The 25071-nt window shown below is 45.0% G+C and overlaps 1 protein-coding gene across 2 annotated transcripts; it reads left to right on the top strand.

The window, feature by feature from the left end:
- The first annotated feature begins 5158 nt into the window (after positions 1-5158).
- On the top strand, positions 5159-22683 carry LOC128342661 (zinc finger protein RFP-like). 2 transcript variants are annotated; one of them, XR_008315103.1, is made up of 9 exons: positions 5159-5381; positions 10885-11319; positions 12409-12504; positions 13750-13980; positions 14829-14851; positions 16106-16224; positions 17041-17195; positions 19836-19868; positions 21528-21628. XR_008315103.1 is itself a non-coding variant. In XM_053290311.1 (8 exons), the coding sequence occupies exons 2-8, from the start codon at positions 10891-10893 to the stop codon at positions 22049-22051; spliced, it is 1455 nt and encodes a 484-aa protein (XP_053146286.1). In that variant the 5' UTR covers positions 5169-5381; positions 10885-10890; the 3' UTR covers positions 22052-22683. The 2 variants fall into 2 exon arrangements, 1 of the variants encoding a protein (XP_053146286.1); XM_053290311.1 differs by lacking the exon at positions 17041-17195 and having other exon boundaries at positions 5169-5381; positions 21528-22683.
- Positions 22684-25071: the final 2388 nt, after the last annotated feature.

Below are 25071 nucleotides of genomic sequence, written 5' to 3'. Positions count from 1 at the left end.
CAAAGAAAACCACAGGGTTCTGTGGTCGCCAGGAGTTGAAATCGACTTGATGGTACACTTTACCTTTACCACAAGATAAGGTCTCCTCCCCACCTTTGTAATCTATATTGGGTGTAGCACACAGAGGAGGGAAAAGCAACCACGCCAACACATGAGAAGGAAGGAAACAGGAACTGCAGTGGAAGACTTCTTCAGGGGACTACAACATAAAAAATATACCAATGAGGATAATAAGAAATAGTTATAAAAGGAACTATATGAAACTATACACCATTTTTAAAAATAGGTAAAAGCAAGCCATAATTATAACCGTATAAAAAAGGAAATAAGACAAACCTCAGGTAGAAGGACAAGAGAGGTTATAATAAATAACTTATCACAAAAAGACTAGCAGATTAAAACAGTATAGCCAAGAGACAGAAACTAACGAAACTAAGGTTATGATAAATAGCTTTTTATAAACTAACAAATTTAGAAAAAGGTATTAAGACAAGGTAAACCACAGACAATAGTAGTTGCAGATAATAGTAGTAGCATAATAGTTGTAGGGCAGCAACAGCAGGAGAGAGGGCATGCCCTCATCTCTTGCCTGTGGACTTCCCAGAGGCATCTGGGAAGCATGATGTAGTGGTTAGAGTGCTGGACTAGGACCAGGGAAACCCAAGTTCAAATCCCCATTCAGCCATGATACTAGCTGGGTGACTCTGGGCCAGTCATTTCTCTCTCAGCCTAACCTACTTCACAGGGTTGTTGTGAGGAGAAACTCAAGTATGCAGTACACCGCTCTGGGCTCCTTGGAGGAAGAGCGGGATATAAATGTAAAAAATAAATAAAAATAAATAAATCTGGTGTGCTGCTGTGTGAAACAGGATGCTGGACTAGAGGGCCTGATCCAGCAGGGCTGTTCTTAAGGAGAAGGAAGCTGGGGGGGGGACCCTTTTAGGGGCACTGAACAAACCTCTGGCTGTCGATTACAGGAGAATGCTTTCAGTGTGGGACAAAAGAATAATCTAGGGAACAAAGGGGGAAATTAGAAGCCAAATGGTGCTAGCCACGAAAATCTGCTTATCTAGGAGTCCGCCATTGGTTTTAGGAGGCAAACACAAAGAAATTGATTGGTCCTGATAGGTAAGACCAGTATCAGGGAGGTACCCTGTTTGCCTTTGGGCTTAGACAGATCCAAAGGAGATGACTCAAAGGAATTGCTATCTGGAGGAAGAATGTGAAGTAATGCAGGGATGTATTAGAAATTTGCAGGCAATGGAGAACTGTGCCCCATGGGTCTTGAAAGAGGCTAAGAGCAGGTCCCACACATTCTTTAGTACTTGGCTGTGTGCTGTACTGCTTTTGTAAACCATATGCTAAACATTCTCTAATAAAAGTCCATCTGTTCTGGAGTCGAGAGGCCTTTTGTAGACCCTCAATTACATAAGAACATAAGAAAACTTTGCTTGATCGGGCCCAAGGCCTATCTAGTCCAGCATTCTGTTTCACACAGTGGCCTACCAGATGCTGCAGAGAAGCCCACAGGCAAGAGCTGAGGGCATGCCCTCTCTCCTGCTGTTGCTCCCCTAAAACTGGCATTTAGAGGCATCTTGCCGCTGAGCCTGGAGGTGGCCTCTTCTAGCCTTCAGCCTCATAGCCATTGATAGACCCGTTCTCAGGGAATTTATCTAAACCCATCTTAAAGCCAGAGGGAAGTCACTGCCATGCACCCCTCTGTGCTTGACTCCCTAGGCTGCTCTTTTGCTTTAATTCTAACATGGCTTTCTCCCAGACCATACACATGAACCCCAATTATTCCATGCCAGGCAGCTCGTGTGGGGGTGTCCAGGGGAGTGTCCAGACAGTCTAGGAATGAACTTCTGTAACAGTGAGGTTGAATCCATGGCAGATGTATCTGTACAGCCTTTTTGTTAATAGAGCAGCTTGTGAGACCTGTAAGGGAAAAAGAATAAAAGAACATAAGAAAAGCCCTGCTGGATCAGGCCCAAGGCCTATCTAGCCCAGCATCCTGGGACAGAGAAGGAAGAAATGCCTGTTACTACCACTGGAGAAATGCAATATAACTCCATTGGAGTGACCTTAATTAAGTGTATTTTCCATTGTATTCCTAAGGCCTATTCCCACGTTATGTTCAACACTCATACAAGATTTCCAGGAATCAGAGCAATATTCTTACTGTCACTGAATTTCCTCTTCCTTACAAGGCATTACTGGACTCCAGAATTGACTTGTAAACTTTCTGATACAGAAAGGCAGTCCTTCCACACTTAAGAGTATTGCATGAAATGTGGATTGTGGACCCATCCAAAATCTATACATACAGGCAGGCACGGTGCTCCTACAATAATTGTGCATGGCTGAACAGCTGATTAGCTGGGTCAGGCAAGAAGTGATGGCATGCCTTCACTTCTTGAGATATTCCCCTCAGGGGATAGAGCTGCTCTTGGAAGCGCAGAAGGTTCCAAGTTCCCTCCCTGGCAGCATCTCCAAGATTGGGCTGAGAGAGATTCCTGCCTGCAACCTTGGAGAAGCCGCTGCCAGTCTGTGTAGGCAATACTGAGCTAGATGGACTGATGGTCTGACTCGGTATATGGCAGGTATATGCCACAAGAAGCTGCCCATCCTCCCCACCTTGCTGCTGCCAGGAGATGGCAGCTGAGACTGAGTGGGCGGGCAGTACCCGGTGCAAAAAGGGCAGTGGTGGCTGGGCACACCCTGAGTCTTGTGGGCCCCTTGACCCTCCAGGCTGGGGGACATTTGTCCCCCCCTTATCCAATGGACACTACACCCATGCCTCTGAGGCTCAGGCTGGAGGTGGCCTATAGCCATCAGACTAGTAGCCATTAATAGACCAGTCCTCCATGAATTTGTCCAAACTCCTTCTAAAGCTGTCCAGGCTAGTGGCCATCACCACATCCCGTGGCAAAGAATGTCATTGATTAATTATGTGCTATGTGAAATGTGCTATCAGTACCTTTTTAACCATTCATAGCATTTCCTGGAACAGGTAATAAATGTATTAAACCAGAGTCTGTCTGATGTACAGGTGAAACTCGGAAAATTAGAATATCGTGCAAAAGTCCATTAATTTCAGTAATGCAAATTAAAAGGTGAAACTGATATATGAGACAGACGCATTATATGCAAAGCGAGATAAGTCAAGCCTTAATTTGTTATAATTGTGATGATCATGGCGTACAGCTCATGAAAACCCCAAATCCACAATCCCAGAAAATTAGAATATTACATGGAACCAAGAAGACAAGGATTGTAGAATAGAACAATATCGGACCTCCGAAAAGTATACAGTGTACTGTGCTTGATTGGCCAGCAAACTCGCCTGACCTGACCACATAGAGAATCTATGGGGCATTGCCAAGAGAAGGATGAGAGACATGAGACCAAACAATGCAGAAGAGCTGAAGGCCGCTAATGAAGCATCCTGGTCATCCATAATACCTCATCAGTGCCACAGGCTAATAGCATCCATGCCACGCCACATTGAGGCAGTAATTGCTGCAAAAGGGGCCCAAACCAAGTACTGAATACATATGCATGCTTATACTTTTCAGAGGTCCGATATTGTTCTATTCTTCAATCCTTGTCTTCTTGGTTCCATGTAATATTCTAATTTTCTGAGATTGTGGATTTGGGGTTTTCATGAGCTGTACACCATGATCATCACAATTATAACAAATTAAGGCTTGACTTATCTCGCTTTGCATGTAATGCGTCTGTCTCATATATCAGTTTAACCTTTTAATTTGCATTACTGAAATTAATGGACTTTTGCACGATATTCTAATTTTCCGAGTTTCACCTGTATACAGAGCCATTCAGATGAATGGGGATTTCTTCCTTGATTGATATTAATTTCTGTATCTAAAATATGTATTTATAAATAGATTAAACAGGTGCTGAGAGGGCATTTCCCCACATAAAAATCCCCAAAAGAACTGGCCAGAACTTGTATGTTACCTATGCAGGTAATTTAAACTTCTAGGTAAAAGGCTCTACATCTTGGAGTGAGGGGATGAGCTCCCACTTCAGGATGGGAGGGGAGACGGAGGAAGAGTTCCAGAGTGCCAAAGAATTTTGTTTGAAAAGGAGGAATCAGGGCCAGAAGATTTGCTGGAATTGTAAATAGCACACTGATATAATCTGGGATTGGGAGAGCCAGTTTAACAACATGCACAGGTATTGGAACTGGGATGGATGAGACTGGCTTTGGATTCTTTGCTTTGTTGCTCTAGAACAGGGATTCTCAACGTTGGGTCTCCAGATGTTATTGGACTTCAACTCCCATAATCCCCAGCCCCTGTGGCCTTTGGCGGGGGATTATGGGAGTTGAAGTCCAATAACATCTGGAGACCCAACGTTGAGAAATCCCTGTTCTAGAGCAACAAAGCAAAGAATCCAAAGCCAGTCTCATCCATCCCAGTGGCTTTTGGCAGGGGATTATGGGAGTTGAAGTCCAATAACATCTGGGGACCCAATGTTGAGAGTCTCTGCTCTAGAACCTAAGAAAAGCCCTGCTGGATCAGGCACAAGGCCCATCTAGTCCAGCATCCTGTTTCACACAGTGGCCCACCAGATGCTGCTGAGATAACACAAGAGCTGAGGGCATGCCTGCTCTCCTGCTGTTACTCCCCTCAACTAGTATCTTGCCTCTGTGGTTGGAGATGGCCTATATCCCTCAGACTAGTAGCCACTGATAGACCTGTCCATGAATGTATCTAAACCCCTCTTAAAGTCATGCAGGCTGTCACCACATCTCGTGGCAGAGAACTCCATAGGTTGATTATGCATGGTGTGAAAAAGTGCTTCCTTTTGTTGGTCCTAAATTTCTTGGCAATCAGTTTCATGGATGAAACTGGATGACTAGAACCCCGAGTTCTAGTGTTAATCTGTGAGGAAGAAAAAATGATCTCTGTCAGGTTTCTCCACACACCACGCATGATTTAATAGACCTCCATCATGTCTTCCTTCCCTCTCCTCCACCCGTGATACTCTTACTTGTTCTTATTGCTAGCAGGGCTCAGAGATGCGTAGCCTTCACGATCCCCGTAGCCCACATCAGCATTAGTCCCCCTGTCTACATTGAAGATTCTATACCCAGAGAGCCAATCGGGATTTGCCCTTTTCGTTCCAGAAGCGGGTGGAGCCTTTATGGCTAATCCAATGAGAGAGAACGAGAGAGGCAGGCATAGGGGGCGGGCTTTTCGGAACCCAGCATTTCTCGAGTCGAGTTGTGTGGAGGAGAGCCGCGGCTGCGGCTAGCGCGATTCTGTGCTGCAGATGCATTTTTCCACACGCTGATCGTCCACCTCGCCTAAAAGATTTGCTGTTGCTGAACCACTTGTTTGGATAACCAGGTAAGGGGCAACTAGCACTAGGGGCGAGGGCTGGAGTGGCTGGGTGGTGGTCAAAGGGGGAGCTAATCATTCGGGCAAGAGGCGGAGTGGGGTGGTCGTCGGGTGGTCTCCCTCCCTGCAACCTTCACGGACGGAAGAAGTGTCCTGGCATGATTGTGAGGAGCGCAACCAGCAGCAGAAACCTGTACAAAGTGGGGAGGGGAGAAAAAGGGACCGGGAGGGTTTGCAAGAGCTCTTCCACCCCCCAATCGTCTCCAGAGACCGGGAGGGTTTGCAAGAGCTCTTCCACCCCCCCAATCGTCTCCAGTGCTCTCAGCAACCAGCGAGTTTTGAGCTGAGATCCCGCTTCCCACGTTCTCCTTCTTGCTGGTTGACTTTGCTTTAGAGACTCTGCTTTGGAAAGGCAAAGTTTTTTGGAAAGGAGAAAAAAAGTTGTAGTGTTTGCAAAGCGCCTCGGAGATCATGGAGCAAAACTGTTCGCAGCAGGGACATTGACCAATCTATTCACTTGTCCTTGCATACCCTCAGGGGCCATCCTTATCTAGGCTGAGTCAGACAGAAAAAGCCTGTTGTGGATGTTTCCCGGGGGGGGGGGGGGCGCAAGGCAGGCTTCCCCATCCCAGCTGAAGGCTGCATGCGGGGTTTTTATGACTGACTGCGTTGCTGCTTCTGAAGGAATGTATGTGATCTCTACTTCTGTTTGGGGTTGCAAATGCCCTTTATGATAACATCTGTAAAGTACTGTAGGTTTATTATTCTTTTAACATTCCTTTGAATTTGCTTCTGAGTGCGTGTGGCTAGAATCAACAGAAAGTTGCATGTTGTGCATATGTTGTTGCTCATGACATCTATAGCATTCCTTAAGGAGCCCAAGATGAGAGGATATATGAGAGTGAGTGGCCAAGGTCCTCCAGTGAGCTTTCATGGCTGAGTGGGGAAGGATTTGAACTCGGGTCTCTCCAATCCTAGTCAACCCCCTCATCACTCTTTATTTTTTCATTGATCTTATTTATTTACTGTTATATTTTGTGCAAACAGCTTTGAGAACTTATATATTTCTCTGTAGGTATAATTAACATAATTTGAAGTCCTGCACATAACTGTCAAGTTCCCTTCTTCCCCGCCCAGCCAATAGGTCCATACTCCAGAGTGTAAAATTGCTTAGCTGCATCCCTGGGAAGCACCAACCAACTCTGCTGGTTCTTTCTTCCTAGCCCCCTTAATAAATTTATTGGGTCATCTTCTCTTTCCCTGGCGGAAATGTGATGGGTATTTACCTGGGGAAGTTGAGAGTTGTGAATTTTTTAAAAAAATTGTTGGAGGACTACATCATTAAAAATAAAATTAAATTGGATTTTAATTTTAAAAAATAACTTATAAAAACATATCATCATGAATGTTAATCATAACTTCTAATCATATATATTTTTAATTTTAATTGTTATCTTTACATTTTATATCCGGCTCTTCCAAGGAGCCCAGAGTACTACACAAGTACTACATACTTAAGTTTCTCCTCACAACAACACTGTGAAGTAGTTTAGGCTGAGAGAGAAGTGACTGGCCCAGAGTTACCCAGCAAGTATCATGGCTGAATGGGGATTTGAACTCTGGTCTCCCCAGTCCTAGTCCAGCACTCTAACCACTACACCACGCTGGCTCAGATTCTGTTCTATGAACAGCAGTATAAAGGGCTGAGAGAGAACAGACCTGATCAGTCCTATTCTGCAGGTGATGTACATGCAGCACACATAGTCAAGCGCCCCCCGCTTTAAAAGTACAAAGACATTGGGCCAGGGCTGCTCAACTTCGGCCCTCCTGCAGATGTTGGCCTACAGTTCCCATAATCCCTGGCTACTGGCCACTATGGCTGGGGGTTATGGGAGTTGTAGTCCAAAAACAGCTTGGGGATCTAAGTTGAGCAGGCTTGCATTAGCCCCATTCACACATTATGTTGAACATTCATATGAGTTTACAGTGCACACAGGTACATAAGAACAGCCCTGCTGGATCAGGCCCAAGGACCATCTAGTCCAGCATCATGTTTCGCACAGTGGCCCACCAGATGCCGCTGGAAGCCACAGACAGGAGTTGAGGGCATGCCCTCTCTCCTGCCATTAATCCCCTGCAACTGGTACTCAGAGGCACCATGCCCTTGATTCTGGAGGTGGCCCACAGCCCTCCGACTAGTAGCCATTGATAGACCTCTCCTCCATGAAGTCATCCAAACCCCTCTTAAAGCCATCCAGGTTGTTGGCTGTCACCACGTCCTGTGGCAGAGAGTTCCACAAGTGGATCACGTGCTGTGTGAAAAAGTACTTCCGTTTGTTGGTCCTAGACCTCCTGGCAATCAATTTCATGGAGTGACCCCTGGTTCTAGTGTTGTGTGAGAGGGAAAAGAATCTCTTTCTCTCCACTTTCTCCACACCATGCATGATTTTATAGACCTCTATCATGTCTCCCCGCAGTTGTCTTTTTTCTAAACTAAAAAGCCCCAGGTGTTGTAGTCTTGCCTCGTAACAAGACAGTTAGGTTTCTTCAGGAGTCTTTGATGAGGAACTTTGTCAAAAGCTTTTTGGAAGTCCAAGTAGACTATGTCAACTGGATCACCTTGATCCACACACTCGTTGACACTCTCAAAGAAGAAGAAGTCGAAAAGGTTGGTGAGGCAAGATTTACCTTTGGGGAATCCATGCTGGCTCACTCCCAGCAGGGCTTGTTCTTCTAGGTGCTTTACAATGTTATCCTTGAGGATGCTTTCCATCAATTTGCCTGGAACGGACATTAGGCGAACTGGTCTGTAATTTCACGGATTGCCCCTGGATCCCTTTTTGAAAATTGGTGTTACATTTGCTACTCTCCAGTCCTCTGGTACAGAGCCCGATTTCAGGGATAAGTTAAATATTTTGGCAAGGAGGTCGGCAATTTCACATTTGAGTTCTATGAGGACTCTTGGATGGATGCCATCCGGCCCTGGTGATTTGTTAGCTTTCATTTTTTCCAGACAGTTTAGAAGATCATCCCTTGTCACTTCTATCCGACTCAGCTCTCTAGCCTCCATCCCTAAAAAGCCTGGTTCAGGAGCAGGTATATGCTCAGTATCCTCTGCCGTGAAGACAGATGCAAAGAACTCATTCAGCTTCTCGGCAACCTCCATATCCTCCTTAATAATCCCTTTCACTCCCTCATTGTCCCTCATTGTCTAATGGTCCAACTGCCTCCCTGGTAGGTTTCCTGCTTCTGATGTACTTAAAGAAGTTTTTGTTATTCCCCTTGATAATTTTGGCTAAATGTTCCTCAAACTCTTTTTGCCTCCCTTATTGTCACCTTGCATTTCTTTTGCCAGAGTTTGTGTTCCTTTCTGTTCTCTTTGTTTGGACAGGCCTTCCAATTTCGGAAGGAAGTCTTCTTCCCTTTTATGGCTTCCTTGACGGTACCCGTTTGCCATGCTGGCATCCTCCTGGACTTAGTGGTACCTTTCCTCCTTTGGGGTATACAATCTAACTGGGTTTCTAGTATTTGTGGTTTTGAGTAAACTCCATGCACTCTGGAGCGAAGTGACTCTCCTGATTTCCCCCCTCAGCTTTCTTTTCACCATACTCCTCATTTTGGAGAAGTTTCCTCTTCTGAAATTCAAAATATCTGTGTTAGACATCCTTGGTGATTCTCTCCACGCATGTATGCTGAAATTGATCTCACTATGGTCACTGTTCCCTAAAGGGTCGATGACACTGACATCAATCACTCACCAGGTCCTGGGTGTCACTCAGAATTAGATCCAAGGTCGCCTTCTCTCTGGTCGGTTCCATGACCAACTGTTCTATGGCACAGTCATTTAGCGTATCTAGAAATTTGACCTCTTTGTCCTGACTTGAATGTGAATTTACCCAGTCTATGTGTGGGTAGTTGAAATCACCCATAATTACAGCCCTGCCTCTCCTTGACGCCTCCCTGATTTCCTCCTGCAACTCCCAGTCACTGTCATTTTGATCCGGAGGGTGATAGCACGTCCCCACTAGCATGTTCCCTTTCCGGCCTTGTATAGTCACCCACAGGGTTTCTGTGGAGGACTCCAGTCCACCTAGGTTTTCTAGCTTGTTAGATTCTATCCCTTCTTTAACATACAGTGCTACCCCTCCTCCAAGGCGCCCCTCCCTGTCCTTTCTATAGAGTTTATACCCAGGGATAACAGTGTCCCACCGGTTCTCACTGTTCCACCATGTTTCTGTTATGCCCACTATGTCTATTTCTGCGTTAGCAACCAAGCACTCCAGCTCACCCATCTTGGCTCGGAAGCTTCTGGCATTGGCATACAAGCACCTATACACTGAATCTCTCCCCTGATGTATGCTATTCTTTTGACTCTTTGACCTGCTGGCACAGCCTCCCGTCTGCTCTTTATGCAGTTCTGCTCCGTCCCCATCTGTTTTATTTGAATTCTTTGCAGCCTCACACTTTAAAGGATGGCTTTTGCCAAACGGGATACTGCCCAGCTCCCATCGGCTGTTCTCCAGGTGTCATTTTAAAAGCTGCTCTGCAACCTTTTTGATTTTAAGCGCCAGCAGTCTGGTTCCATCTTGGTTCAAGTGCAGCCCGTCCCTTTTGTACAGGCCTTGCTTGCCCCAAAATGTGTCCCAGTGCCTAACAAATCTAAACCCCTCCTCCCGGCACCAACGTCTCATCCATGCATTGAAGCCCCTCAGCTGTGCCTGTCTCACTGTACTTGCACGTGGAACAGGTAGCATTTCTGAGAATATGATATTCATGATATGTTGAATGCAGGTACAGCAGTACATTTCCTAGCTGTACCATGCATTTGAAGGGTCTGTATCCAGGTTAACTTTTAAAATGAACATAGGTACAGTCATTCACACAAATGTGTACATATGTACAGACATCTGTACACTCATACAGCATAATGTCTGAATTGGGCTAAAGAAGGCCAATGAATGACTAGAGGATTTAGGGGTATGGATTAAATCTGAATGAGGAGTTGGCTCCTCCCATAAATGCAAAGGGCTTGGGAGTGGGTGTGAAACAGAAAGTGAACAGAACATATTCCTGCAGTCCTGAGGAAACCTTTCTCAGGTGTATCCGCCATTTTAGAAGGAAAATGCATATCATGGCAGCAGGCTGTAAAAGAGACCCCATTTGGGAAAATTTTTAATGAAGTTCCTGTACCTGTGGGTAAGACAGGCATGCATGCAGAATGCAATTACTGCTACAAAGACGTGCAAGGCCTGGTTGCCCAAATGAAACAGCCTTATGTTTGTGTGCACCTATTATAGTGTGTTCCTACCTTGTAAAAGTGAAATCGACATCTATCCCTGAATATGTATTAAGGTTATATTGGACAACAAGGATGCACTTTTATTAGAAAATGATGATTGAATAAAATCTTTCTGACTAGTGATTTAAACTGTGATCTTAATCACCAAAACTGAGTACTGTGAAGTGATTTAAATCAAATCAATGCTGATGAAGGTTGTTGCTTTGTTTTCAGTGTGAGATGGCCATGGCAGCTGAGGGTACTGTGATGGATCTCTATGATGAAGCGACTTGCCCCGTCTGCCTGGAGTACTTAAAAGACCCTGTGATCATTACAGAGTGTGGGCACAATTTCTGCCAGGCCTGCCTGACCCACTGCTGGGGGGAGTTGGACACAGAGGCTTCCTGCCCCCAGTGTAGAATAACTACTCGGCAAAAGAACTTCATCCCAGACTGGCAACTGAATAGTGTTGTAGAGATGGCCAAGAAGCTCAGCCTTCAAGTAGGAAATGGGACAGAAGTAGAGGAGGGGGTTTGTGAGAGACACCAGGAACCCCTGGAACTCTTTTGTAAAGACCACGAAAACACCATCTGTGTGGTGTGTGAGAAATGCAAGGAACACGGAAATCACATAGTGGTTCCTCTAGAAGAGGCTTCCCAAGAGTATAAGGTATGGAATCACTGTGAATTTGGGGGATAAAGGGCTGAAGTGTGTTACTAGATCCTGGTTCCTTTTCTGATACAGTTGCTTGAGGATTCTGCATAAGGAATTAGTTTACATACCTCTGAAACCCAAATTAAGCTTTATACAACTCCACATCATACACCCCCATGACCAGAAAAGCATCCCCTTCAAGACTCACAAGCATTTGGTCTGACAAAAAGTGCCCAATTTCCTTTAAGGCATTATGCCCTCAAGCAACACTGAGGAATAAGGACTTAGGGATTTTTCATCCCAAATAGGCCTTGGGCTGCAAAAGGCATGTTGGGTGAGTTGGGGACAAGTGAGTTGCCAAAGGCTACAAACTATACAAAGCAGAGGTGAGGCCTGAGTCCCAAGTATGCCTCTAGACAAAGGCCTTTTCTCCTTTTGTCAACCTCCTGTGCTATTTTCTCCAGTTATATGGAAATTTAGAACTATATTTTCCACTTGAAGAAAGTACTGAGAATCCCGGTGTGTCTAATTTGTTTTAATTAAGATGAAATACCCTCATGTTTTCGGGCTTATTAGACTTTTAAAATAATCTCTGCATTACTCTAAAACAGGGTTTCTTAACCTTGGGCCGCCAGATGTTGTTGGATTACAACTCCTATCATCTTCAGCCACAAAGGCCATTTCTGGGGATGATGGGAGTTGTAGTCCAACAACATCCGGGGGCCCAAGGTTAAGAAACCTTGCTCTAAAATGTGCACACTAGTATTTGAGTGCAAGTGTGTGTGTGGAGATTTGTACTCTCCCTCTCGGAAGGAGATCTATTGAATATTTTTAGATCCAGTCAAAACATCAACTCATGTTCCAACTGGCTCTGTTAAAACATTCCATACACATCTAGTAAAACATTGAGTCTGTGTTGCAGATTATATTGGCCTATAGATTTCAATGGGATAAAGATGCTGGGATTTGGGGAACCCTCTTCAAAGGCACTGGAGTATGAGACAGAGAACAAGCACTGTGTCCAATTTGTCTGCCTCTCTCTTAGTTTTATAGTAAATGACAGACAAAAACAGAACCTAACCTGAACATTGGTTTTCTCTTCAGGATGAAATCGGCAGCCGCCTGGAGATTCTGAGGAAGAGGAGAGAAAATATTCTGATGTGTAAAGCGGGCACAGAAAAGGAAAGCCGGGACTTGCTTGTAAGTGTCACTAGGACATGAGTTCTAATGTTGTGCAAAACAAAACATGGAAGAACAGAATATAAGCAGCAAAGGAGTCAAAAGCACAAGGCAGCCCTACACCACGGAAACACAGTTGTTTGGAACAGCCTGATCCGCGGCAGCCTTATCTGATAGGGGTGGCCTCAGGCAGCAGATTCCTCAGGGGCAGCAGGGGGTGCTACTGGGCCCACACTTATGTTCCACATTGAGGTTATTCACACAGTCAAGAATTGTGTTCTACCCAGGCTTGGGAGCTGTGGGCACTCCAAACTTTTGGTTGTGTGGAAACAAGGTAAGAAGAGAGCTTGGGTGAAAGTGATTGTGTGGAAGCAAAGAAAAAGGAAAAGCTGCCCGGGTTTTCTTCCTGCCTTGCTTCCACACAACCAAAAATTAGGAGCGCACACAGCTCCCAATCTGGGTAGAACACAGTTTCTGCTTGTGTGAATGACCTCGTTGACTTTCATCAGCACCAGGAAGAGTCATTTCAGGCGCATGTCGCTCATTCTTAGTGTGTCTTGTTGGTCAGCAAAGTATCGCCCAAAGTGGCCCCAGATGGACATTTTGTTTCCTTAAGATTCAGAGTGGGTGCTCTGCTCTCCCAGACTCTTTCCCCTTTGGGCAGCATCCTGTGTTTTCTTGACTGTCATAGGTCAATATTCCTCTTGAGAAGGTATTGATGATCCCTGTGGGTCCTGTTTGTTCTAACTCACTCTTTATGAATCAGTAACTTGGTCCAAACAGGTTGGTTTTCCTCCTGGCACCAACTCCAGTAGCTGTTGCTGATGTCTGCTTCGTGTTTCTCTTTAGATTGCGAGCCCTTTGCGGAAAGGCAACTATCTCGTCTAGCATTTCTGTGTAAACCGTTTTGAAGACTTATGTTTGAAAAGCAAAATATAAATCTTCATAGCAATAGTTTCTGCCACATTCTCGCTTGGGGCTTAAGGCTCGGTTCCAAAACTGAGGGGAGGCTGTCTCATAACCTACTTCCTGATGCTGCAGACACTGGTTCCCTGTTTTTATTTATTTATTTTACTGAATTTCTATATCGCCCAATAGCAAAATCTCTAGGCAGTGTGCAGAATAAAACATAATATAAAATATAAAACATTTAAAATTCATAAAAAGATAAAAATCATAATAGATGACGCATTAAAAAAATATTGTATCGGTTGAAGGCCTGGGAAAATCAGTACATTTTCCTCTCTTTAAATCTGCTTGTTGCAGGAGAAAACAAAGAGAGAGAGGAAAAGGACAGTGACGGAGTTCCAAAAACTGCACCTGCTGTTAGAACAACAAGAGAAACTACTACTGGCCCAAATGGAAGAGGTGCAGAAAGAGATTATCATGAGGAAAGACCAGCACCTGGCCACACTCTCTACAGAGCTCTCCTCTCTTGAAAGTCTCATCCAAGAGTTGGCGGATAAGCATGAACAGCCAGCAAGTGAGCTCCTGCAGGTGAGGTCTGGTCCAGTAAACCAGGTGGGAGACAAGGAGGCATCGCTTCAGGCTGTGGATGGAGAATTCCCTGTTTGAATTATCTCACATATCCAACACTTAATGGAAAAATGACCACTCAGGCCTAAGTTCTACCCCAGCCCCCTGCTTGCCTTTCTAGTTTTTAACTTGCAGAGAAGTGATTGGGTGTGGGGAGTGTTCCCCACATAGGGGAGTAATCAAACCTGTAATGTCCCCTCTGCACTCACGAGTGGTACACTCCATTCCGTGACATCATTGCCGCTTTGCCAGTGGGATTTCCAGAATTCCCTCGCCACCACCATTGTAAACCCAGCTTCTCACTTCCACCTGCTTATCTTGGCTCAGGAGGAATTCGTCGTTGTTTTTAATTTATATACCGCCGGACTCCAAAGCTCTAGGCAGTTTACATTTCTGTCTGTTTCCCAGACAGAAAGGTTTATTCCCTGAGGAACTGTTATAAACACAAACCAGAGTCGCTATAAGCTATGCATGTGGACTACTCCTGCCCTCTCCCCCCCATGCCACTTTTTCATCTGCCCAGGAGACTTTTGTTTGAAAAAAGTGAGGCTCACCTTCTCCCTGCCTTTGTCTCCCCTCCCTGGCCCACTGCTGTCAATTCTCTCTGGAATTCTTTCCCACCCACCCCTCAATGTATACTTGTGTGGTACCTTGGAATCCTAACAATTTCATGTCAATCATTATTTGGGGGGAGTATTTGCGAAAGTGCAGGAGTATGTTCTGCTATACATCTTCAAATACCACCCCCTCAAAAAATACAAAAAACCACACAACCCAGTTCATTCATCTGTCTCTCGTTCTTCCTCTAGGATATTAGAAGCACCTGGGAGAGGTAAGTGAATCCCACTCTGTTTCCCTTCCTGCTTCATGATGCTGGGAAGGGTCAGGCTAGCATGTGAAGAACACGATCCTCTAGATTCCCAAGTGGGGGAAAGTCTCTGATTCCATTCCCTCAAGCATTTCTGGGATGAAAATAGGGATCCTCTTTCAAAACTTGTAACACCCCAGTTTTGACATCAAGGGTCTGACCACCCTCCTCAACATACTGCTAAAGTATCTTCCTTATTTATTTACTTATTTAGTGCATTTCAATATCGTCCCATACATAAGTCTCTGGGTGGTTCACAATCTTAAAAATCTACTTGCTTTACTTTCTAGTCACTTAGGTTGCATTTGTTACAAAAATTGGGCTAGATCTCAAAAGTGATCGTAAATACCTTATGATGAAACTTGCAGTTGCTAAAGCCTTCCTTGGAAACATAAAAGAGAGAGAGCACCCATTTCACATTCATGTAAAATCTAAGCATTCCTGATATTATTCCACATGATGTGAAAATGTGCTATACAGCTCCATTGCTTACACTATAATTCAGTACAATTTCTGCTCAGAAATAAGTTCCATTGAGTTTAATAGTGGCTACTCCAAGGAAAGAGCAGGAGTTATCTGCTGCCTCTCCGTGTCTCCCCAATGACATTTAGAAAGGAAGTGTCTGATTCTTTGCCACACGATGTGACAGCCAACAACCTGGATGGCTTTCAGAGGGGTTTGGATAACTTCATGGAGGAAAGGTCTATCAACAGCTACTAATTGGAGGTCTATAGGCCACTTCCAGCCTCGGAGGCAGGATGCCTCTGAATACCAGTTGCAGGGGAGTGACAGTGGGAGAGGGGGCTTGCCCTCAACTCCTGCCTGGGAACTTCCAGCGGCATCTGGTGGGCCACTGTGTGAAACAGGATGCTGGACTAGATGGGCCTTAGGTCTGATCCAGCAGGGCTGTTCTTATGATGCCATCAAACCTGGACCCCATGCTCCTTCTATAGGACAGCTCATGAAAGGGAGCAGAGGCAAGAAAATGTTGAGCACTGATGTCACGTGACATCTTCCCTTACGCAGAAATGGGCACACGAGAGGAGATAGCAAGTTGCAGCTGTACTTGGGGTCACCAGCAACCAATCTTCCCCGAAGCACCTCGCTTCTGCCTTTGTGTCTGCTGTTTTGTTTCCTTCTCTTCCCTTCCTTCCTTCTGCTTCTTTTGTACGTTCCAAAATAGATTGATGGTGAGTTAATGCTACTTCTCTTCACCAGGTGTAAGATGGTGAAGACGTTTGAGGTCCCAGTAAGCTTCCCTCCTGCACTGAGGTTGCGTATCTGGGACTTCTCTGACATAAACCTCTTTCTGGAGAGGATCATGAAGACTTTTGCAGGTAATAAAGAATGGCTCAGAAGGCAGAATTACCAGATACACTATTATGTTTTTCCCCACAGGCCCTTTAATTCTGTGTTCATTTCATTTGTGAAGATAAAAGGGGAAACTTGCAAAGGATCCAGCCAATTCAGTGTGCAGCAAATCTTTCAGTATTCCTGTATTCTTGCTAAGGAGTGAAAAGGATAAATGAAAGTAACCATACAGTGTGTGTTTTCAATGTTGTAACACAGGCCTGCACAACATAAGGCCTGGGGGCCGAATTCGGCCTGCAGGGACTACTTTACTGGCCCCCAGGTATCCTGCAGCAACACAGGCGCTGGAAACTGCCTTGTAGCGCCATCCTGTGCATGCTTTCTCAGAAATATGCTCCATGGTGTGCCCAGTGAGGTTTACTCCCATGTAAGCATGCCTAGCACTGCAGCCTGAAAGCAACAATTTTGGGAGAAGAGAAGTTTTGGCATTTGTTTGGTGCTGGCATGCACTCCAGGGGCCCAATGATTGAGCAGGGACAGGATCTATTCTCTGGCCACTATCCTTGGTTAAAACTATCGGTCCATTGCCAGGGGGAATAGAGCCACAAGTAACTAATAATATTTAATTTTAATGTAATAATGTGCTAAAATATTTGACGTTGGCCCCTGTACGTCAAGTTGTGGATGGTTCCAGCCCACCAGGGCATTTGAGTTGTGCAGCCCTGTGTAACATGAGTTTTTATCTAACGTTTCATAGAATAACTTCTGACTTCTCAGTCCCCCTGTATCTTCTTCCTACCTGCTGTGCCTAATTCTCCCACCCCCATTCATATATCTTTCAGCCCCCTCACCACAAGATTTCTGGCTATGGACCTCTTTTAAATCACTTATAATGTTAGCAGGGACACGAAAATGGGCAACATGAATGCCAGTTGAGGAAAGCCATTTGAGTTCACTGTGGAAATGGTCCAAAACAAAATCATTGCGACAGATCTAGGTATTTTCTCCATGATTTTAAAGAACTATATTGCTGTCTTATCAATTGACATTTAAGTTCTGCATTGTTCAGCAGGGGAGTACAAACAGAATAGCTATCAAACATTTTTTTTAAAAAATTGGGGGGGGGTAGATTCTTCACTGCTTACTTCCTTAGAGGAAACGGCCTCTTGATCCTTTTCAGACTTGCCCCTTCTCTGTACTGCCTTTCTTGTATGACTCTGGCCAAAAGAGAATGATCAGAGTACAGAAGAACCCACAGCAGGGAACCCATGGAAAGGTCTTCACAGACTCCCTAACATAAGAGCCCTGATGGATCAGGAGAAAATCTAGCTCAACCTACAGGTGCACCTCACTACACACACTACCGCTATTCATGGTTCTGCACATCCACAGTTCAAAACCAGGCACCTGACCTTGGCATACACAGGTACAGAAAGGGTTAATACCCACACATCCACAGTTCTTAGGTGTCTGGAAGTGATCTCCAAGGCCCTTTCTGGCCACCATTTTGTTTAAAGGAGCTATTATGTGACTCTTTGTTGGCAGTGGGAAGGATTCTCCCCCTCCCCCGCAATAGTTGACCAAATTGACAGTTTGCGGGGGCACTGCTGGACAAATTGAGAACCATGAAGTACAGTATTAATTCCTCCTTTTGCCCTTTTGCCATTTCCCCATCTCCCCCCCCCCGTGCAGGAACCCTACCCCAATTCCCGTTACCTTGTTACCTGAGGTAATCTGCAGGAATGGAACTCTCGTGGATCACTGAACACACTGCTACTGTTTTCCACAGTGGTGGGTGAGATGCTTCTAGGAAGCCCATATATGGGGATAAAGGAAACAGCCATATCTCTTTCAGTTGCTCCCCGGCACATTACATAATCTCTGTTTGGTCACACCACATAACCCACATTTATACTTTAAAAGAGTTGCAGTATATTCTGACTTACAGTAGAACCTTAGAATCTTTATTGTTATATCCTACAGTATATGTGAGGCAAGCAAGTACTACACTGGTGAAACTGACTTCTTAATGTAAAAGATCTGATTTGAAGAAAGAAATTACTTTTTAATTAAACTACATTTACGTGGATATATTACACAATTATTTGAGGCCCATCATTGACCGAGCAAAGTCATTTTGTGTATTTTTTTAAAGTTAAAGCTTTCCCTCAGCATATTCTGGTGAGTGCATTCAGCTAACTTAAGTGGCAGGATTGAGTATGCAAAATTTAGTATCTGTAGGTAATTGGGAAGTATGACATTTTGTCACAAAAACACACCCACAAACTCTTTAAAAGATATATAATATGTAAAATATCAGAAATTGGGATTGACCAAGGGGGAAAAAAGAAATTGGGATTGAAGTTTATGTAATAAACAGAATGCACTAACTGTAGGTCATAGGAAGCTGCCATAGAGTAAGACCAGTGGTCCATCTAGCTCAGTATTGTCTTCACAGACTGGCAGCGGCTTCTCCAAGGTTGCAGGCAGGAATCTCTCTCAGCCCTCTCTTGGGGAAGCTGTCAGGGAGGGAACTTGAAACCCTCTGCTCACACTTCTAGTCTTCCATTCATGTGCAACCAGGGTGGACCCTGCTTAGCTAAGGGGGCAAGTCATGCTTGCTACACAAGACCAGCTCTCCTCCTGTGTGTAATACACGCAGTCCTAGGTGCTCATTATTAAAAAGTTAAGCTGCTCATTAATAAAAAAAATAAGTTGACAGTGACATTAGATGCAGATGATCTCCACTGAACCACAATGCCTAGTTTTCTTCCTGGCTCCAGGGAAACTGGAGTTGCACAATGTATTTTAATGGTAGATCATCCTTTCCGTGCCCTCCCCTCCTCTCCCTTCAATATCCTCTCTGTAGAAAGTCAACAGGTATCATTTGCCATTTCTCTTGCTATGTAAACATTCCTACTAAGCCAGTTAATATCAACTTTGGTGTGATGTGTACCAGAACATAACCAGGCAGAAGCCTATAGCAGGCAGAGTTCTGTTCCGACCACACCTTCACATAGCTAGGGTTGAATGGAGACGTTCAGAAAGCCGATGCAGTTTTCCCAATGTGAAAACACAGGCTGGCATCCCAGATAATGAAACACACACGTGGTTCAAGAGGTGTGCAAGAGCCTGTGTGCAACTCCCCACCCCCCCTATCTTGAGTGCTGTTGCCCTAGAGCCCTAATACTTCAGAGTGCTGCCTGTGAAGTGCTCTGTGAGATTGGGAACACAGCTGAGAGTCAGCTGGCTGTACCTGTGGCAATTCTTATCGATTGTGTTGAAATTGGGCACATTTGTAGACTTGATCAAGTAGATCATGCGTGCCAAGCTTCAGGTTAGTAGCTCAACAGGTGTCATATTTATAAGGAACACAAGTGCAAGGCTTATCATGGCAGAACCTTCTTAAAATTTTTGTTAAACTGTTTTCCTATTATCTCTCCGGTGTGTGCTGTAAAATAGAAAAAAATAGTTTAAAAGCTCTAAAAAGTAGGTTATAAAACAGAAGCCATCTCATGGCTTCCTTGCAGAAGTGCAAATGACCCAGCTAATGGAGAAAGGGGAACAGATATTTTTGTTCCAATAATTTTTATAGGCACAATGATATATTTAATTTCTGTTCTCTTTGCTTCCCCAGACACTCTGGTATCTGGAATTCCACTACAGAAAGGTAAGTGTTGAGAACCAATCAAAGCAGAGACCACCCCAGGTTTCAGAGGGCCCTCAGCAAACTGCTCTCTATGGTTCCTGTATTATACCTGGGCAGGCTCCAAGAAGATCCATTCACCACCACACAAGGCTGTTGTGCACAGAGGTGATCTCTGGAATCTGGGATGTGATTCATCAAACTGAGCTCACACAGGCATAAAGAGAAATGTGGTAGTCTTTATATCAGCAAACCTGGAGATTCAGAGACAGAAGTTTTGGGCAGTATAGAAATATTTTAAATAAAATAAAAATAAATTTCAGGAAAGCGTCCACCTAATGGCGCAGCAGGGAAATGACTTTACTAGCAAGCCAGAGGTTGCTGGTTCAAATCCCTGCTGGTATGTTTCCCAGACTATGTGAAACACCTATATTGGGCAGCAGTGATATAGGAAAGATGCTGAAAGGCATCATCTCATACTGTGTGGGAAATGGTAATGGTAAACACCTTTTATGTTCTACCAAAGACAACCACAGGGCTTTGTTGTTGCCAGGAGTTGACACCAACTCGACAGCACACTTTACCTTTACCATAGATGCCAAATGGGATAGTTTAGTGAACAGCTTCTTACATCTTGGGGGAGGACTGCCCACAGTGACCTATATGGAAAATACGTCCCTGATAAAATTGCTCACATTAGAGCGGAGAGCTGGTCTTTTATTTTATTTTTAAAAACATTTTATATCCCGCTCTTCCTCCAAGGAGCCCAGAGTGGTGTACTACATACTTGAGTTTCTCCTCACAACAACCCTGTGCAGTAGGTTAGGCTGAGAGAGAAGTGACTGGCCCAGAGTCACCCAGCAAGTCTCATGGCTGAATGGGGATTTGGACTTGGGTCTCCCCGGTCCTAGTCCAGCACTCTAACCACTACCTCCAAGGAGCAATGTGTGTGATTCTTCTCCCCCCTTATATTTCCACAACAATCCTGTGAGGTAGAGATGAGCAGGGACGGCTTTGAACCCAAGTCTTTCCAAACCTAGCCCAACATTCCACTGCACCACACTGGCTCTCAGTTGTTCATTTTTGTTGGGTATTGACTGCCGAAGAAAATGAGATGTAAATCCTCATCTTAAACTGTGGCATTGCTGGAGGACCCCAGCCTTATTCAAAGTTCATGGGGTGGTTCCTGCCACTCTGAGTCTTGTTCATTTCACATTTGTTGATTGGGGCTACAATCCTATACTCCCTTACCTTGGAGCAAGTCCCACTGACCATAGCTGGCCTTACTTCCAAGTAGGCAAGTATAAGATTACATTGTATTACAAAAATAGGGTCTTCCTTTAAAAAAAAAAAAAAAACTTTTTAAAAAAACCTAGATTTATTTATTTTTACATTTATATTCCACTCTTCCTCCAAGGACCTCAGAGCGGTGTACGTGATTATTTTTATCTTCACAACAACCCTGTGAGTTAGGTTAGGCTGAGAGATACATGACTGGCCCAGAGTCACCCAGTGAATACCTTATTATTCTTGAGAAAGTCATGACTGGGTTTAATTAATAAAGGGAGAGCCTGTGGGCCCGGGTTGCAGATAATTAAGGGCCCTTGTCATCAATCCATCCCTCAGCTGACTCTGCTTCTCTTTTCTCCCCCCCCCCCACACCACCCCCCCTGCAAAAAAAAGCAAACATCATTCTGGATCCAGACACCGCAAATCCCTGGCTAACCCTAACTGGCGATCAAAAAAGTCTGAGGTGGGAAATCGACGCTCAAGATCTGCCCAGCAATCCGGAAAGATTTGACCTTTCCTTTTGTGTGTTGGGGTTCGAGGGATACACCACAGGCAGACACTGCTGGGAAGTCTCGGTGGGAAGTCACTCTAAGGGGACCTGGGCCTTGGGTGTGGCCAGGAAGTCTGTGAGGAGGAAAGGTGACCTCATATTACGTCCCGAGGAAGGATTCTGGACTTTGTGGCGGCACAGCGCCGAGTACGGGGCCTCGAACTCCCCTGACCGCCCTCCTCTGTTCCGGAGTAGGAAGCTGAAGACGGTCCGAGTGTCTCTGAACTGCGCTGGGTTGCAACTGTCCTTCTTTGACGCTGACACGGCAGTCCCGCTCTACACATACTCGGGAGCCCAGTTCTCTGGAGAGACCCTTTGTCCCTTCTTCTATACAGATGGAATTGGCCCCCTCAGACTCTCTTGGTGAGGTAGCCATGTGGTCTTCATCTCAGGGCCCATCTGCCTTCTTCTCACTACACTAAGATGGTTAAGAAGAAGAAATCCATACTTTAAAGGCCAAGTGCCCCGTTTACATCACTTGCAAAGCTTTCAGCAGACTTCCTGTCACTCTGACTAAAACTAAATTTCTTAAAACAGACAGGCACTCATTAATGGCCACCCATGATGCCACAATGAGCAGCGTGATCAAAGAAAGGTGGGACAGAAATGTTACAAACAAAATAAATCACGCTCCAGTCTATTCTCAGCCAAGGCAGTTTCTGTAAACTGATATCTCCAACCACCCTTGCTCTCAGTCTTAATCTCCATTTTCCTTCTCACCTCAACTGCCAGGACTTCCTCTCATTTTTAAATTATAAAAAACCTCATTCAACACTGTTAGAACTTAGGGAGGTTGCTGTGACTTTTGGGCAAATTTTATATGTTCAAAATCTCTGGTGGCTCCTGGAGCTGAATGCTGGCAGGGGCTTATCTTTTAGAGAATGTTAATTGTGATGTGGTTGGATTAGATTGTAAGCACCTTGGGGCAAGGAGCTGGCATTTTCTTATATACTACCTAACACTCTGCATGTTGATCCGGCAATATATTTTTAAAAGATATTTTCAGTTGTGATATTAGTTCTTTGGGCATTTTACTGAAATGGGAAAGCAAGATATGCGTTTAAAAAATTTTTTTTAATGGTCATCGTGAAATTATTGCATCCTCACAAGGGCAGTGCACTTGGCTTTTGGTAGAACCCCAAGGCAAAGTCTCACACAAGTTTCAAGTGGGTTTGCACAGAAGCTTTAAGTGGATGATACTGGAGACGATTAGCGAGACTCCAGGGATGCCATTTTTGATGAGAGAGCAGGAAGATCCAAAGGTCTGCTCTTGGATGTATTCAAATGAAAATTGAAAATGTAGATATAACTGCTGGAGAATGAGGTGATGGCTACAAGCTTAGATGGCTTTTAAAAGGGTCAGATTACATGCAGGGGGGGAGAAAAGATCTATCCATGGCTGTTAGTCATGATCTTTCAGCAAAACCTCCATGTATTTGAATACCAGTTGCTGGAGCAAGAGTGGTTGGCCACAGGATGCTGGACAAGATGGACCTCTGGTTTGATCCTGCAGGATGCTTCTTGGATTCATTTTCACTTTCTTTGGAAAGCAACTAATAGTGGCTAGTCAGGGATATAGCACTATCACGTTATACTGTCTTGTTTACATAACTGATTAATCCAGGGGTTCCTGATCTTTCTTAATAAATGTACAGTTTCTGTCACAAACCTTCAGCTCAGGTACCCCATAGAGAGGTATGTGTGTATATATGTATACACACACACGTACGTTACTATAATAATAGCTAATGTCCATACTAAGTTACTCAAAAGCAGCCTTAAGAACATAGGAAGCTGCCTTCTACAGAGTCTGGTCCACCTAGATCAGTATTGTTTACCCAAACTGGCAGTGGCTTCTCCAGGGCTGTAGGCAGGAGTCTCTCAGCCCTATCTTGGAGAAGCCAGGGAGGGGACTTGGGACCTTCTGCATGCAGGCAGGCAAGTGCTCTTCCCAGAGCAGCCCCCACCCCCTAATGGGACTATCTTACAGTGCTCACCCATGTAGTCTCCCACTCAGATGCAAACCAGGGTGGACCCTGCTTAGCAAAGGGGACAATTCATGCTTGCTACCACAAGACTAGCTCTCCTCCCAGGCCACACCCATTTGTACCATTGATCATCCCTTAGCTTACTTTTTCCACCAGCTCCCACCCCCTTGGACTCTGGTCCCACCCACCATGGGGCTATCACACTGCCCTTCACTCACTTATTGAAATTAATGACAAGTGTACTTGTCCTGTTGGAGCCTAACAGGCTGAGGGGAGAGATATGCCAGCCAACCAGGGACAAAGGAGGTGGGTCTCGTAGCTTCAGGCCAGCCGTGCTCCAATGAAGAACAGTGGCTGCAGCACAGGGAGGTTAGGTAGGAGGTCTCCCGAGTGCCCTCTGGCAGCCCTTTAAGTATCCCCTAGTTTGGAACCCCCGAATTAACCTATGCAGATGAAACTGACCTACCCAGCAAATTCTACCTCTGCCGCCACTGCAAAAAAACTTTGGCATTCACATAGTGGCTCACCATATGCCTCTGGGAAAGCCACATGCAAATACTGAGGGCATTTCCCCCTCCTCCTGCTACTCCCCTGCAACTGGTATTTAGAGGCCTCTTGCCTCTGAGGATACATAAGATAGACACCAGCAGCAACAGCCACTGGAGGTTGCTATGCTGGGGATGGAGAGGGCCAGGTGCTCTCCCCCTGCTCAATAAAGAGAATCGCCACTTTAAGAAAGTGCCTCTTTGCTCAGTGAGCAGGGGAAATTTGGGAGGACTCACTCTCAGCCCAAGACTAGCACCAGCCTCAAAGTACCTAATCCTTTCCTTTAAAAAAAAATTACATGTGTGTCTGTGTGCATTGGCACAGAGGAAGAGGAGACTTAAATTGCCAGAAACAACCAGACTCCTAACCTTTTAATGTTCTTAGTTTCTGTCAAAGGTTGTGTCTTGACTGGTACCCTCAATAACAGGAGGTGGTAGAAAGTGCAAGGGAAGAGTCTGGTGGTTAGACCCTATGTCCTAGACCCCAAGTGGCCTCATAATGCTATGACCCCCTCAGACTCCTAACAGGTCGCTGCTGTTTAATTCCCAAAGAAGAGCACAGTTGCGGCAAAGTCTCAGAGATGAAAGCGCTCCCCCTGTCAGAAGACAAGTAGCGGGGAGTTCCATAGTGACAGAAAAATCCCTTGGTAGTTTCTTTGCTGCAACTGCTGCCGTGTTCCTCTTAGTGGGCCACACGTCCATCCACCCACTCATAGACTCCATAGCAGTCGGGATATATCTATACCCATGTGAGTTCCTAGGTAAGAGGTCCACAAAGTCAATAACCCATGTGGAATGGAGAGCCAGGGGTGCTTCCTGCCCCTTGATCTTAGGCTTTCTCCCTTCCTTCCTGG

This window comes from Hemicordylus capensis, chromosome 2 (assembly GCF_027244095.1).
Source record: "Hemicordylus capensis ecotype Gifberg chromosome 2, rHemCap1.1.pri, whole genome shotgun sequence".
NCBI lineage: Eukaryota > Metazoa > Chordata > Lepidosauria > Squamata > Cordylidae > Hemicordylus > Hemicordylus capensis.
The sequence above is the reverse complement of the archived record's forward strand: the minus strand, read 5'-3'. Positions and strand labels throughout refer to the sequence as shown.